This window comes from Neophocaena asiaeorientalis, unplaced genomic scaffold, assembly GCF_003031525.2.
Source record: "Neophocaena asiaeorientalis asiaeorientalis breed wild unplaced genomic scaffold, Neophocaena_asiaeorientalis_V1.1 scaffold268, whole genome shotgun sequence".
Classification (NCBI taxonomy): domain Eukaryota; kingdom Metazoa; phylum Chordata; class Mammalia; order Artiodactyla; family Phocoenidae; genus Neophocaena; species Neophocaena asiaeorientalis.
Window position 1 is genome coordinate 205998 of NW_020173979.1, and position 15606 is coordinate 221603.

General features: G+C 51.9%; 1 protein-coding gene across 1 annotated transcript in view; it reads right to left on the reverse strand.

The window, feature by feature from the left end:
• Positions 1-15606, reverse strand: part of HRH2 (histamine receptor H2) — a 46659-nt gene that overhangs the window by 15081 nt on the left and 15972 nt on the right. Inside the window, exon 2 of the mRNA XM_024753388.1 lies at positions 5323-6908. Within this exon, the coding sequence (XP_024609156.1) occupies positions 5323-6398 (1076 nt within the window). The 5' untranslated portion in view covers positions 6399-6908. The remainder of the gene's footprint in view (positions 1-5322; positions 6909-15606) is intronic.

A 15606-nucleotide genomic window follows, 5' to 3' on the forward strand; every position in this document is an offset into this window, starting at 1 on the left:
GTGCTCAGAAAGGCCCCTTAGGAGATGCTGGAATCAATGTGCCAAAATGTTAAGACTATTTCAGGACCCAAATGATACAAATAAACAAGTCTGGGCTCTTGAAAGGGTAAATTATGCAAAGCTTCCTTTCTGAGCAAAGCTCCCTCCTTCTTAAGAAGTGTGTGTACATCAGTCATGTAACCTTTTTACTGCTAAGGGAACTGCAGCCCTCCCCCAGCCCCCAGACTCTGGCCAAATGGGGACATGGCGTGGAGACGCAATGGACGGCTTCCAGGTTGTCTGAAGTCTGGATTCCTACCCCAACTCCGGGATCCCTTCATCTTTCCTGGGAGGCAGGGTGAGGGGTGTGAGTCTTTCCACCCGCAGACTCTATGATTTAGAGCGGCCGGTGGATCCCTCTGTGAGGCCCGCTGCTGATGTCACTACTTGGCGGGAGGCCCACGGTGATGTCAAAGTTAGAAAAGGGAACCAGGAATTTCTGAGTTCCCACTGTGTTCCTGGAGCTTGGCATTTCGAGACTTGGTTCCCCGATCTCTAAAGCGACTGGTGGTATTAGTCACTTCTCAGGGCTCTTGGGGACCTAGAATGAGATATTCACGCATTCATTCATTCACTTATTCATTCAACAAATATTACTGGGCGCCCTGTGCCAGGCACTGTGCTAGGTGTTGGACAGGGACCAACAGAGACGTGAGCCTGCCCTCAGGGAGCTTGCGGTCTTGGGGAGCAGACACAGAACAGACAGGATGTCCCAAGACGGGTAAGAAGACTGCCTTGGGCTGAGAGGAGGGTGCGTGGGATGGGACTAAGCGTGGCCTGGGGACAGGACCGAGGGGCCCAGAGGAGGAGTTAGGGCAGTGGAGAGTCGGCCAGGGCAGGGCCTTGTTGGTCAGGATAAGAGCTCTGTATCATAGTCCAAGAGCACCAGAAGGGCAGAGCAGAGGCCCATTCCCAGCTGGATGAAACGCTCTCTCACTGGCAGCAGAAGGAGGGCGGGCCCTGGCATTGCTGGCAAGAGGCCTGTGAGGGGAGAGAGCTGGCAGCAGGGGGGCACCTGTGGCTCCTGGCCTCCCTTTGTGCCTCTTCTTCCTGAGCTCAAACTCCAGCCCCTGGGAGGGTGACAGCCGCAAGCACAGGGCCTCTGCAGAGAGGAGGAAGTGCCCGCCTGCCCCGGAGAGAGACAGCTGGTGCCCAGGAGTCTTCTCTCCCTGCCTGGGGGAGATTACGCAGGGCAAGGGAGTGTATGGGGAAAGACCCAAGAGCCCTGGGCAGGGGTCCAGAGATACAGGGTCTGCTCCCTGCCCCAACCCCAGCTTGCTCTGGGCCTCAGGTCACTTGCCTCCCTGGGCCTTAGTTTCCCCATCTGCTGTCTATGGGAGTAGCACTCAGAGCCTGGGCTAAATTCAAGTCCATTCAGCATTTCCTCATGGAAAGAGCCTGGCTTTGGGGTCAGACGGGCTTGGGCTGGAATCCTAGCTCTGCCACGGATGGATGAGGCTGTGTGGCCCGACGTCAGCTACTTTGCTCCCAGAAGACTGCTGCTGGCTGGGGGCCCACGTTTTGAGAACCACTGCCCTAGAATAACATCCCTCTGGGAGGAGGGCCTCTGCGTGGCTCCCCGCTACACCCCCAACAGTGCTGGCATGTAGCAAATTCTTGGTGAGTGCTTGTGAATGAATGAACTCTGAGTGGTTTGTTTCGGTGGGGGCAGAAGGGGCTGGAGGGTGGGCGTGTGGGCCTGGGGATGGTGTCAGGAGGTAGTCAGGGTCCAAATCATGAAGGGTCTCTAGTGCTAAGTCGGGGAGCTGGGACTTGTGGTAGCTGAACGTGGACCCCAGACATCTACATCCTCATTGCTGGAACCTGAGAAAGTTATCTTATATGGCAAAAAGGACTTTGCAGATGTGATTAAGTTAAGGACTTTGGGATGGGGAGGTTATCCGGGATTATCCCAGTGGGCCCTAAATGGAATCACAAGTGCCCTTATTAAAAGAAGGAGGCAGAGGGAGATTTGGCTACCGAAGAGGGGAAGGAGATGTGACCGTGGAGGCGAGAGGTCAGCATGATGTGAGCAAGGGGCCACAAGCCAAGGAGTGCCGGTGGCCCCCAGAAGCCGGAAAAGGCAAAGGAGACGGATTCTCCTCTGAAGCCTCCAGAAGGAAGCAGCCCTACCAACATCTTGATCTCCCAAACTGTAAGAAAAGAAATCTGTCTCGTTTCCGGTCACCAAGTTCACCGTCATTTGTTACGGCAGCCCCACCTTGGAAACGAATGCAGGCCTGTATTCAGTAGAAGCAGTGGGGGTTACTGAGCAGGGTCGGTGGAGCAGAAGGGGTGAGGTTGGGGAGCTGGGATCAGAGAAGGGTGGAGGTGACGAGGGGCAGGGTAAGGGTGGACAATGGGATCGGGAAGGGGCAGACAGAGCATCCTGCTGGCGAGATGGCTGCTGGCTGGCCTCAGGGCAGGGAGGACCAGACAGCTCAGCCACTGTCTCCTGGAGTCTCCCCTTGCGCGACTGTGCCGCCCCCCGCCCGAACCCCCTACAACCTCCGCCATCACCAACCAAGGGCAGACACCTGGCCCCTTGGCAGGGATAAGGGCTCTCTGTCAGGCCAATGCTGGGTTTTGTTCCCAGATGGGAAGCAGGAAGGACACACTATTGGTCATCAGGGAAGCTGGAAGCCAACCTTATGGAGGGCCACCCAAGTCCCCAGTCGCCCTGGCAGCCTCTACTGGAAAATCAAACTCAGGCTGTTCCTGGCTTCCTGGATCCCCATGCCCCCAACCATAGTATGAGGCCCTTCAGCTGGTTCCCCATCCTTCTCTGCTGGACCCCTCTGCTCCGCAGCTGCTGTGTGTGACCCAGGCAGGCACGGCCTCTCCGCTGGCCTTGGTGGCCAGGGTGGCTGTGATGATCAGAAGAGGAGGTGGACGCTCCCTGCCCCAGCGTGCCACCCTGGAGGAACGGGTCTCTCCCCTCCGCATTTGAGGCTCAGCTCAGAGGTCTGCTCCCGGGGATGGGCTCTCTGGGCCAGGTGCTGCCTCCTCTGGCTGCCCTGCACACTGGATTTCAAGCCTGGGCACCCTGCTCTGAACCGTGGCCAGTCTGTTCCTCAACCAGACAGGTGGTGGCATGAGATGGGGGGCTGGCTTTATTTCCCTTTGTACCCTAGCACCTCGTACAGGGGTGGGGATGAGATGCCGTCACAGAAAGATGAATACATAGAAATAGCGGCAAACCTAACACTGGTACCTAATGGGTGTTCAGTGAGACCTGGCCATTGCTGGTGAGTGCCTGCTGCATGGCTCCCTAAGGATTGGGGGTAGAGGCAGCCTATTAACCCGGGTCCCACAGGTAAGAGCAGTAGGAAGTGGGATGGCAACAGAATGAACAGGGTCAACAGCCTTCTCTAGAGTCCACACCCCGTGCTTTGTCCTTTGTTTGTTTTGTGAACTAAATTTGCTTTGTACCAGAGTCTGCTTCCTGAATGAGGCAGTGTGGGAGGACAGGGTCATCTTATCTATCAAGGCCAGATGTGGAAGCTTCCCCGTCTGCAGTTTGGAGAGATGCCTTTAGGTGGCTTGGAGGATGGATTTGAGAGGGAGATTCTAGAGGCAGGGAGGCCTGGAGGAGGCTGGTTGCAGGAGCAATGAAGCTTGTTCCATAAGGATAGCAGGGGACGGGTGGAGGGCCCAGGACCAAAGTCCACACCTGGTTCCTGCAAGGACCAGAGGGACACAAGGCTGAGGGTTCCAGTTGGGCAGTTTCACCCCCACAATGCTCCACAGGGACCAGCACCCAGAGGGCGTGAGTGTGCAGAGTCCATGCAAGCTTTTCTCAAGTCTGATGCTCAAAGGTCGAGAGAGGACAAGTATCCTACCGGGGGTCATAGAGCCTGTTGGTGCCCCTTAGCACATGTGTGCTTCAGGTGGCTCTGGGCAGGCTGCTTGAGGACAGACCCCACGTTCTACAAGAGGAGGAAACTGAGGCACAAGAGGGGCAGAGACTTGCTCGAGCCACAGAGCTGAGACCGAGGCTGTACAGTTGACTTGCCATACCTGTCCATCAAAACAGGTGCCACAATGTCACTTCTACATCCCTGGCACTCAGCACTGTTCCTGGCATGTGACAGGAAGTTGACAGATGTTTGTGAATGAATGAATGAATGGATGGATGGATGAGTCAGTCACACAGACCAGCATTCTGGGGGGCAAAGGCATGGTCTGTGGGAAGACAAAGGAAAGTGACATTTATTGAGCATTTGTATGTGCCAGATGTTCTACCAGCATCCTTTCATTTATTCCTCTCGACAGCTAGATAGACCTTGCTCAGACCTATAAACCTTCTCTCCATGTGTGAGCTTCCTCAGGCCACTCAAGTCTTTGGTGAGGTACCCCTTAATACCTTGCATGGGCTTTGTCAGCAGTGAATTGATCTCAGTGTCATTCTGATCCTGTTTATCTTTTCAGCCTGGGTACCTCTCGGGGGTGGAGTCCTGGGGCATCCTCTCTCTTGCCTCTCCTGCATCCCGGACATCCAATGGTCTACAAGACTATGTTTTAATAGCCTCCTAGATTTTGCTCTGTTCTCTTCTCTCTCGTGGACCAGTACCACATCCCCCCTTCACTGCTGTCCCCATCTCATTCTTCTGGTCCATGTCTTAGGGGACAACCAGAGCCCTCTTTCCAAAGTAGACAGATGCATGGGTTATACCCATCCTTGCTTCTAATCCTTGCATCTTCCCCTAAGACCTATAGTACAATGTCCAAGCCTGGCTTTCAAGGCTTTGCCTTCCCACCTTGGCCAGTCCTCTTTCTCCTTCCACTTGAGCACCCCCAAAGTAAGAGCTGATGCATAAAAGGTGCTCAGTGACGGTGGGCTGAGTGGGGTCTCTGATTTAACCCCCAGGCAGCAGCATTATTCCATGGCCATTTGAGGGCCGTCCTGGCAGATTTAGGTGAACACTTATGACCATTAACTAAGTGGCCGAGTTGGACCTCAAACTTAGGACTCATGATTTTAAGGACAAGGTAGCTAGAAAAAAGGTCCACCAGTTCTGAGTCAGGGGAGCTCTATCCAGATCCCAGCTGTGTGGCCCTGGCCAGGTTCTCTGCGATTTGACTTACTCCTTTTAAAAATGGAGGTAAAAAGTTCTACCTCAGGGGCTTGTTTGGGAGGATGGAATAACACGAGGTCTGCCAAGTGCTCATGAAGAATTCCCAGCACATAACAGCCAAAGCAGCACCTCATGAACAGCTGTTACCAAGAGTGGGGCCCCGTCCCTGTGCCCCGTCCCACATACAAGCTGCCGGGGAAGTTACCTGTCTGTGGCTCCCTCGGGGGCCGTGACCTCTGTCCCACTCCACACCTGGAGCCTCAGGGACCTCTCTTCCTGCCACCTGGGTCCTCGGCTTGGAATCCTCGTCGGCTGAGAGCTGTTGGACTTCAGAGAAGTTCTGTGGGTGCTGTGGTCGGAGGGGCTGCAGCAGAAGAGCCGCTGGTACGCTGTGCGGAAGTCTCTATTCAGAGCGGCGTACAGGATGGGGTTCAGGGCTGAGTTGGCATAGCCCAGCCACAGAACCACGGCTTCGAAGGTCTCGTTGATGGCATTATCCCCTTTTAGCCCACGGTAAACAAAGACGGTGAAGTAGGGGAACCAGCAGACGATGAAGGCCCCCATCACGGCTGCCAGGGTCACTGTGGCTTTGTGTTCCCTGATGGTGGCTGCCCTCCAGGAGCCGACGTTATGGATCCTCTTGGCCTGATCCCACGCGATCTTGAAGATGCGGTAGTAGGTGATGCACATGACCAGCAGAGGCAGGTAGAAGGTGACCAGTCCATCCACCAGGCCATACACCAAGTTGACCTGGACTTTGCACTTGGGGACGGTGTGATTGGTACTGCTGGTCTCAGTTCTGCTGTTCCATCCCAGGTGGATAGACAGGAAGGATAGGGTGATGGAGATGACCCAAATTAAGACCAGGGAGATGGTGACACGGACAGGGGTGACCAGCGTGGGGTAGCGTAGGGGATCTGTGACGGCGCAGTACCGGTCGAGGCTGATCATGAAGAGGTTGAGGATGGAGGCCGTGCAGAGCATGACATCTAGGCTGGTATAGATATTGCAGAAGACCTTGCCGAAGCTCCACCTGCAGGACAGCTGGTGGAAGGCCGAAAAGGGCAGCACCAGGAGGCCGAGGAGTAGGTCAGTGATGGCCAAGGACACGATGAAGCAGTTGGTCAGACTGCGGAGCCGGCGGTTCAAGCCCACCGCCAGGCAGACGACTACATTGCCGGCGATGGTGACGAGGATGAAGAGGGTGAGGACCACGCTGACGGTGATCTTCAGTGCAGCAGGGTCCAGACAAAAGGAAGAGGTCGTGCCATTGGACGCCATCCTGGGACCCTATGGCTCCTTCCCCTGCCTCCGGCCCCTGGCTGCTTCTCTTCCAGCTCCCCAAAGGGTCAATTATGTCAACCACTGGGCTCCAAGCTGCCCAACAGAGCCAAGAGAAGTGTCCAAATGTGGAGAGGCTGCAATGACCGATCCAGTGCTGTTTTTCTAGAGATAAATAAAGCTGTCTCTTAGGAGGTGTTGGGCACGAGTATGAAGGAAGATGAGGGAAAGCTAGTCCTTGAAGCAAGCTTCCTGGTTCAAACCCCAGTCCTCAAACGACTACTTGGCAGAGCCGGCTTCCTCCTGGGACTGAACAGATCTCCACTCTCCAGGTTTTGCATAGAGACTGATGCACTGGGGCATGAGTCTGGAGGTGGCTTTGGTTTTATTTGGGAGGCATCACGTGGAGACATGGCTGCAGCCTTCTCCATAGCGGGCGGCTGCTCCCATCCACATGACGGGGGTCTAGCACTGTTGCCTCTCCCTCTGGAGTCGACTGGAGAGCGTGAGCTAGAAATGCAAAGATTGAGTGTTGAGCATGTTGAAACCAGACCAAGAGCGTGACCTGATTCAAGACGAACCCTTCTAGACCTTGACCTCCCTTCGAGACACCAGGAGGCATGAGACCAGTCCGGTACCACTCCTTAGAAGGGACAGAAGCAATCAAGATACATAGAGGGAGGAGGATGGGAGACAGGATGCAAGGGGCTGGACCACCAAGTCATCGTGTGAGATACGGTTGGAGGGGCTAGGGTTGTTTATACTAGAGAAAGAAAGATCTAGACACAGACTCTAAGCTCCATGAAAACAGGGGCTGTATCTGCTTGTTCACTGCTAGTTCCCAGTGCCTGGCCCCACCAGTAGGCATTAAGCCTATGATGAATAAATGATAAAATGAATGAAAAAATAAGCAAAGGTAATACATTTACTCCGACAAAGCGCCGAAAACGGTATTCCACACTCTCGTTTTACAAAATGTCACCATACTCTAAATGCGGAGCCAAAAGACCTTTTCAGGAAAGGGCCAGGTGGCGCATATTTTCTGTTTGCATTCTTCAAGGTGTCTGCTGAAATTACTCAATTCTTGTTTAGTGTGAAAGCACCTCCACAGACAATGTGCAGATGAGTGATCATGGCTGTGCTCCAAGAAGACTTTACTACGGACACTGAAATTTGAATCTTACATCATTTTCACGTGTTGCAAAATATTCTTCTTCTTTGATTTTTTTTTTCTCAAACTCTTTAAAACAATTTCCAAGCTAAAAATGTAAATGCTATTCTCAGATCATGGGCTGCACAAAACCAGGAAGAGGACCAGATCTAGCCTGCTGTTGTAGTCTGCCAACTGCAGCCCCTCTCCACACCCGCTCTTAACATCTCTCTAAACCTCACTTTCCAGGTCAGCTGGTACAGAGCTCACTCAGTCTTTCTAATGGCTGCATAACAGTCCCCAGGATGGCAGGCTGTGCTTTTTTTATCATCACTCTATCACAGGTATTCCTGTTGTTTCTAGTTCCTTCCTTCCTCCTTCCTTCTTACCTCCTGTCTCACGGCAAACATCTCTTCAACAGGATGGCTGCACATGCAATGCTTCTTGGTTAAATCTCAGATTAAACTCCTTCCTACTGGTGATATTCTATGATTCCAACTGATACAAAACAAGCTAAGGCCCTGATTGATTCCTGGACCCTTTATCTCAAGCTGATCCTGGTTTTCCAGAGAGCAGGCAATCTCCTGGGATCCGGGAGTGTGTAGAAAATCAAGCTGACAGCGGAACCCCTCTGAGAAACAGGCTCATTACCATCTGACATAAATTAAGCCTCTCCTAGGCTCTTGCCTGGAGGGGTTTTGCAACCTGAATACGAGAGGCATCGTTTAGTCATAACCACTGTGTTGGTGCAGGGATCACCAACTCCTGGTCACCTTCTGCCGCTCTAGCAGGCTGGGCTAGAGTGGTGGTTCCTTTTTTTCTTGGAGTTCCAAATAAGAACCACCCCTGTCATGTTTCTGTCTTGCAGCCTAACTCCCAGAATTTTCCGGTGACCTTTGTGAAGGCAGGATCTTTTGCCAATCTGTGGGTAGAATGATGGCCCTAGAGGGTCAAGGCACCCCCAAGATCGCTGTTACCATGATCACCGTCATTGTCAGTAGCACGGTTCATATAAAAAACCACTTTCTTGAACTTTCCTTTCAAATGTTAAAAGCAATGACATGCTTTTTGCAGTAAAGCAAGGGTCCTGAGGTATACAGGAAGGGCCAACTATTTGGGCCATCACATACCCAAGCCCTCACGCCAGGGAGGTGACCGTTGCTCACCATTTGGTGTGATGGAGACCATACATTCTTTCTCTGAGGCTCTGCACGTACCAGACCCGTGTAGGACACTGTTTTATACACACTGCACACATTACATTGCTACTTCTTTGCCTCATTTCTTTTAAAATTCCTATTATATAACGGATACCCCTCTGGATCACTTAGATCTAACTCATTCTTTTGGGAACCTAGGCTGTGGCAATACAACCACCACCATGAGAAGAGCCATGAAGAAGGACGTCTGCGTCAGCAGGTGTGCAAGTGGCAAAGAAAGGGAGACAACCCGAGCGTCCATCAGCAGGGGAATGGTTCGACCAAGGATGGCACATCTGTACTGTAGAAGAGTCCTGGGCAAGGTGATATCATACGTATTAAGTGAAATATCATCTCATCCTCACAATAACCCCCAAGTGAGGGGAATCACTGTCTCTATTTAACAGTTGAGGAGAGCAAGGCTTGGAGAGGCCAAGTGACGTCTCACCCCATTAAGTGTCCAGAGAGCCTGGATTCAAACTCAGCTCACACACTTCCAGCCTGCCCTCATGCCCGTTCTTGCACCAGAATTCAACTCGTCCTTCTAAGTGGATCTCACCAAACAGCCCTGTAATTGTCCCCCTAACTCTGCCGTTCAGGCAACCGGGACTTTGCCCAAATGCAGCACGTCTCTTCCCTCCTGCCTTCGCCTTTGCTGTCTCCTCACCTGGAGTCCCATTCTTCCCTGTCTTCAGTCAACTACTCCCTTTTCAAGGCCTGGCTCAAACACGTTCCCCCCCTCACCACCAACCCGCCCCAATCTGAAAGTACAGCATTCTTCTGAAAGCTTTAGAAAGCTGAAATGGCGTAAAGCAAAGAAGAAGTTACCTTAGGACACATCTTGCCAACGGATGCACAAAATAAATCGAGATAAAGCACAGATGCTCAGACACAGTTCACAGCTATGGGGGCTCGATGCTGAGGTGCTGAATGTGGTTCCTGGGGAAGGAGCTCTGGGGGGTACCACCTTATGCTTGGGGTGCAGGCTGCCTCTATAATGGCTTACCGCAAGACAAACCGGAACGCTATTTTTGCTTTTCACTTTTTTTCATCAAAGCAAAAATCCTCCTTGGGTTTCTTTCAGTTAGCAAAAACAGGTACTAATGTAGATCTTTTGTAAAAGAGAAGTGGGGTAAAGTGAACTTTCAAAAATCAGGGACACCCTGAACATGTCCTGAATGCCTGCAGGCAGGGGCACCCTCTCCTGCACTTTGTACTGAGTCATACGGCTGTCACCTTGCATTGTTAATATGGCTCTGTGTCTGTCCGCAAGCAGGTCCTGGATCTGGACCACCTCTCTCCACCTTCCATCCACCTATCCATCTGTCCCGTCCATCCATCCATCCAGCAAACATTTCTCGTTGTCTAAGGGAGAGGTCCAGGGTACACAGAGTGTGTGTGTGCGTGTGTGAAAATGATATGGAATTCACTAAAACCGGCTTCAGCCACTTCCTCTCCCCATCTCGCAGGTTGACCACAGATGCTGCAGTTCTATGTGTCACACTGCTTCCTCTTAACATCATCTCATCTTTGCCTTAAGGACCTCTGAAAAGGCACTTTCTGGAGAATTTGCTCATGGGTTGCTGTGCCCCTCACTGCTCCCTGGGGAGGCTTCTGACCTTCACCTACAGTCATCACCTAGCAAATGTGGTGGTAGCAAAAGGCAGGGCCCCGCTCGGTCTGACTCACCTCATCAAGTGCCTCTGGGAGGCCACGGTGGCCAATTGGCCCTGAAGAGCAGCCACAGCTGAGTATGTTAAATGCACTCGATGTGCTCACAGGTGTGTATTAAACCCACTGTGCTGGGCTCTGCCCCGGGAAGTCTGCTTTGATCACTTCCCAATACCAGCCTTGGTTGCCTTTAAGTATAGATAGATCTTTGATGTGACATTTAAGGTTCTTCGTGACCTGGTCCTGTCTTCTCTCTTAAGCCTTAGCTCCTGCTGCCAAGTGCCCTTTAGTTGGACAACACTTTGAGAAACAGCTCTGGTGGCAGTTAATTCCTCCTGGTTTTGAAAGTCCTAGGCCCATACTGACTCTGTGCCTTTGCACGTGCTATTCCCACTGCCTGGAGTGCTCTTCCTCCCTTCCATGCCTGGGGAACTCTCACTCTTCCTTCAAGACTTGGCTTCCTCTGTCACCTCCTCCAGGAAGTCTTCCAGAGTCTTCTTGCTCCATCCCCTCTCACTTTTTACCTCCCACTTATACCCACCTCTGGCAGAGGCTTGTGATATCTGGGGTGCACAGGAAGGAGGGGTTCTTTAACCCCAGTGGGTAGAATTCTGAGTTTCCAGGGCCCTAGGAAAATTCTCCTCTGAGTGTGGTCCTTGGTGATTCCCCATCAGAATGTGTCTCCCTAGGAATGAGTTTTGGTGGATGGAATCCAGAATATCATTACCCTCCTCAATCCTCCCCCGTGGCAGCAAAGAAAATGGGGGCTTGAAGGGTTGAAGGTCACCCCACCAGCGGAGGTACAGCCCAAAGGCCAACTGGGTCTGCCTGATGCCCCAACTCCCCTCTCACTGATCCTCACCCACAAAATCCCAGAAGAGATGCCACAGGTGGTACGTTCTGTTTGCCAACAGAGGGGCGAGGTCATCTAGAAGATTAACTAGTCTGGGGGCTGGAGTCTCCTCCCATCAAATTTTATCAAACCAAGTCCAACACTTTTCTCTTTTCATTAGGAAGTAAAATGAAGCTCCCCTTTTCTGTTACCCCAGGCACAGCCACTGGGGGAGTAGCCAGCAATTTGGGGGAATCAGTTAAGGCTCCTTTGGGTTTCTCACTTGACCTTGAAGATGAATCTGATTTTCCAGGCAATCATTTACAATTGTTTTCTTTAAACGATATTCAGCAGGTAACCACTGCGTGCCAGGCACCTTCTGGGGGAGCCGGTGGGCAAGTCTGCGGAGTAGGTCGTTCGATCCTTATTCTCCAAAAACTGACACTCAGAGAAGCGAAGGGAGCCCCAGGGGCTGAAAGGCAAGGACTTAGACATTCGACAGATCTGGGTTTTTAATCCCAGTGGTGTCATTTAATAACTTTGTGACCTCGGGCACAAGACTGCAACTTCTCCGAGCCTTAGTTTTCTCATTTGTAAAATGGGGATAATAATATGTCCTTCTTCGCTTGGTGAATGTGAAAATGCAGAGAGTAAAGGTCTGTAAAACACTTAGTACCTGGCGCATGGCAGGTTACATTACACGTAATAATAGTATAAGATTATTATTTCGTAATAATAAATATTATGTTTTATCATTGTCTGAAGCGGCACAACCAAGAAATAGCATTCACGTATGTTCCATATAGTTATGGAATGCTGTTTAGAGGCAGACACTGTGCTGGGTGCTGGGGTACAGCGGTGAGCCCGGCAGACACATCTTGGAGCTTCTACGACAGCTTGGCGTGGGGCGAACGTGAAGTAACTCACGGCAGATCTGCTGATTTAACTGCAGTGTGTTGACAGTTATATAAAGGGGCAGCATAGGGAGCCACAGGAATATGTAGTGTGGAGACCTGACTTGGTCTGGGGGATATGTGAGTTGAGATCTGTACAGACAGGAAAAAGGTAACTCAGTGAAAACGGGGGAACAAGCAAATTCCACAGAGAACAGCCCCTATAACACTTGGAGGCAGAGAGATGGTGGATTTTAACCACAGAACCATGGGAAGCCTCGGGGGCGGAGGGGGGAGTGTGAGCGGAGGCTGATGTGACTGGAAGGCAGAAGACTGCTCCGGTCCGGCTAATCCTGCTGGGACATCAGGCGCTGGGGGGAGCGGCACGGGGGTCAGCCCAGCTGGGCCCTGCTGGCCGCTCCCAGTTACCACCACAGGTAATGAGATGCTGGTGTCACTGGGCCGCTGGCAGGCAGTCCCTCAGTTTTATGAGCCGTAATGTCTCAGAACGCTCCCCCTGTCACTGGCCGTTTTGAACGTCCTGGGTACCTGGTGCCGAGGGCATCAGCGATTGGCTGCAGCATCAGACCCTCGGGAGCTCTGCCCCTGGCAGGAGTCCCAAAGGGACCTGAGAGGCGGGAGTTACATCAGCGGGGTGACTTTCATTCTTTAAGGAGGGAAGACAAGCCTTCCAAACCCCACAGTGGCCGCCGCACAGGGGATGCTGACCCATATGACTGAGGCCCGGACGGTGGCTGCAGCTCTACTTCCAAAAGGCCGACAGCGCTTTGGAGCTCCTTCTTACCTTCACACAGGAGCCCAGGGCAAGATGTGGGCCCAGGGCCGGGAGACTAACCTAAAGGACGAGGGGGGTCCCAGCCCCCGGCGGTTCAGACACAGCCTAGCGGTGAGTCGCAGGGCCCGTGATGGGGGCAGGAAGAGGCTGTGCGAACTGGAGGAATGAGGTTTGATGCTGGGGGTGGTGGCCGGTGACAGCTGTGTGCATGTGTGTGTGTGCACATGTGTGTGCAGAAGGCAACGTTTTATCGGGCCTGGAAAACCCCATGAATATTAAAAACAGACCAGCAGTTGCACTCCTGGGAATTTGTCGTGTGACCTGGAAATGGTGTAAAATTGCCTGTGGTGACAGTATGCAGTGCGGTCATCAAAAGGACTGCTGCCCTGGTTTGTTGTAGGTTTTAGATCCCACATATAAGTGAGATCATACAGTATTTGTCTTTGTCTGTCTGACTTACTTCACGTAGCATAATACCCTCCAAGTCCATCCACGTTGCCGCAAATGGCAAGATTTCGTTCTTCGCTATGGCTGAGTACTATTCTGTTGTATGTATGTACCACATCTTCTTTATCCGTTCACCTGTTGATGGACACTTAGGTTGCTTCCATGACCTGGCTATTGTAAATAGTGCTGCAATGAACATTGGGGTGCGTGTGTCTTTTCAAATTAGTGTTTTTGTTGTTTTCAGATATATACCCAAGAATGGAATTGCTGGGTCACATGGTAGCTCTTTATACAGTTTTTTGAGAAACCTCCACACTATTTTCCACAAAAAGAAGCAGACTCAGTTATAGAGAACAAACTAGTGGTTACCAGTAGGGAGAGGGAAGGGGGGAGGGGTGATATAGGGGTAGGGGATTAAGAGGTACAAACTATTATGTATAAAATAAGCTACAAGGATATATTGTACAACACAGGGAATATAGCCAATGTTTTATAATAACTATAAATGGAGTTTAATCAAAAAATTGTGAATTACTATATTGTATACCTGTAACTTACATCATATTGTACATCAACTATGCGTCAATAAAAAATAAATAAAAATTAGGGCTTCCCTGGTGGTGCAGTGGTTGAGAGTCCGCCTGCCGATGCGGGGGACACGGGTTCGTGCCCCGGTCCGGGAGGATCCCACATGCCGCGGAGCGGCTGGGCCCGTGAGCCATGGCCGCTGAGCCTGCGCGTCCGGAGCCCGTGCTCCGCAACGGGAGAGGCCACGTCAGTGAGAGGCCCGCGTACCGCAAAAAAATAAAAATCAAATAAAAATTAGAATTAAAAAAAAGGACTGTCGCAGGCTTTCGGGCTGATGTGGGATGGATTCCACATGTGTGGAGTGTGACATGCCTAAGGGGAAAATGTGTGCGTGCAGTCATGCATTGACACACAGACTGGCCCAGGAAGGGCACATGTGCAAAGGGACTGATTGCTTCCAGGGAGGGATATGGGGGCTGGGCAAAGAGTGGGGGCAAGACTTCTTTCACCATATGTCCTTTGGGGCCTTTTGAATCTTCTTACCTGGGGTAGATGTCACCTATTGCCAAACTAACATCCAGGCCACACGGTTTGGCGGGTGGAGAAGGGAAGAGGGAGGGCACACTGGGTAGAGGGAACAACAGCAAAGGAAAGGCAGCTGTGTGCTCAGGTGGAGCTTAGGAGCGGGACCTGGTTGATCAGGGCTCCAGGCCAGGGCTGGCGCTCGGTCTGCTCAGTCAGGAGCCCCTTAATAGTAAGTCCACCGCTCCAAGCTCGTCACCCTCAGGGACCTCTCTCCCTGCAGTCACTGCGCAGGCCTTGGGCCGGTCAGGCCAGGCCCCTCCAATGCTTCCCCTGTTGTTTGCATAAAGATGCCAGTGCCTGCCAAGCCCTGGCCCTGCCTGATCTGGCCTCTGCCAGCCTCTCCAGCTGATTCTCAGGGTGGGGGTGGAAATGTAGCTGTGGGTGTCGTGCTAAGGAGTTTGGATTCAGTTTTGAAGGCAATAGGCAGCCCTGAAGGTTCAATCAACAGGGAACTGGTAGCATCTGGGACCCCAGATCTCTGGATCCCAGTCAGCCATCAATCAATGAGGCCTCTCTCACTCATTAACATCTGTAGGATGCTTACTTCATAACACGCCTGGGGCCCTCTGCTCTCTGAACATCCTCTCACTTATGCTTTATTGCAAGATCCTGTGGCAAGGGACCTTTTCCTCATTTTACAAATGCAGAAACCCAGGCTCGGAAAAGTTAAGTTGCCCAAAGTCTCAACATCACCAAGTGGAAAAGTCAGGATTTGAACCCCAGTCTGTCTGACTCCAGAATCCCTGTTCTCAGTTGTTACTATTTCACTTTTCCTATAGAGAAAGAAACCACCCTTAGGGCTTTTCAAAGAGACGGCTCGAGTGCCCGGGCATTTGCAGCAGAAAATACTTCCACCTTTGCAATACCATTCCAGGGTGTCTTTGATCTTTGTGGTTGCAGATTTCTAACTATTTCCCCACAGTGGGCTAGACCTTTGGTAAAAGCCTCTTAAGGCAGTTAACAGATTTCTGGTTGAGGCTGTTCATTAGAGAGAAAGGCCCTGGGCTGCTGGTGGTCTGAGTTTTTGTCCCACTCTTTCATTTCTTCTGAGCCACGAGGGGCCAGAAGCCAGGATTGTTTTCATTTTCACTTCTGTTCTCAAGCTCA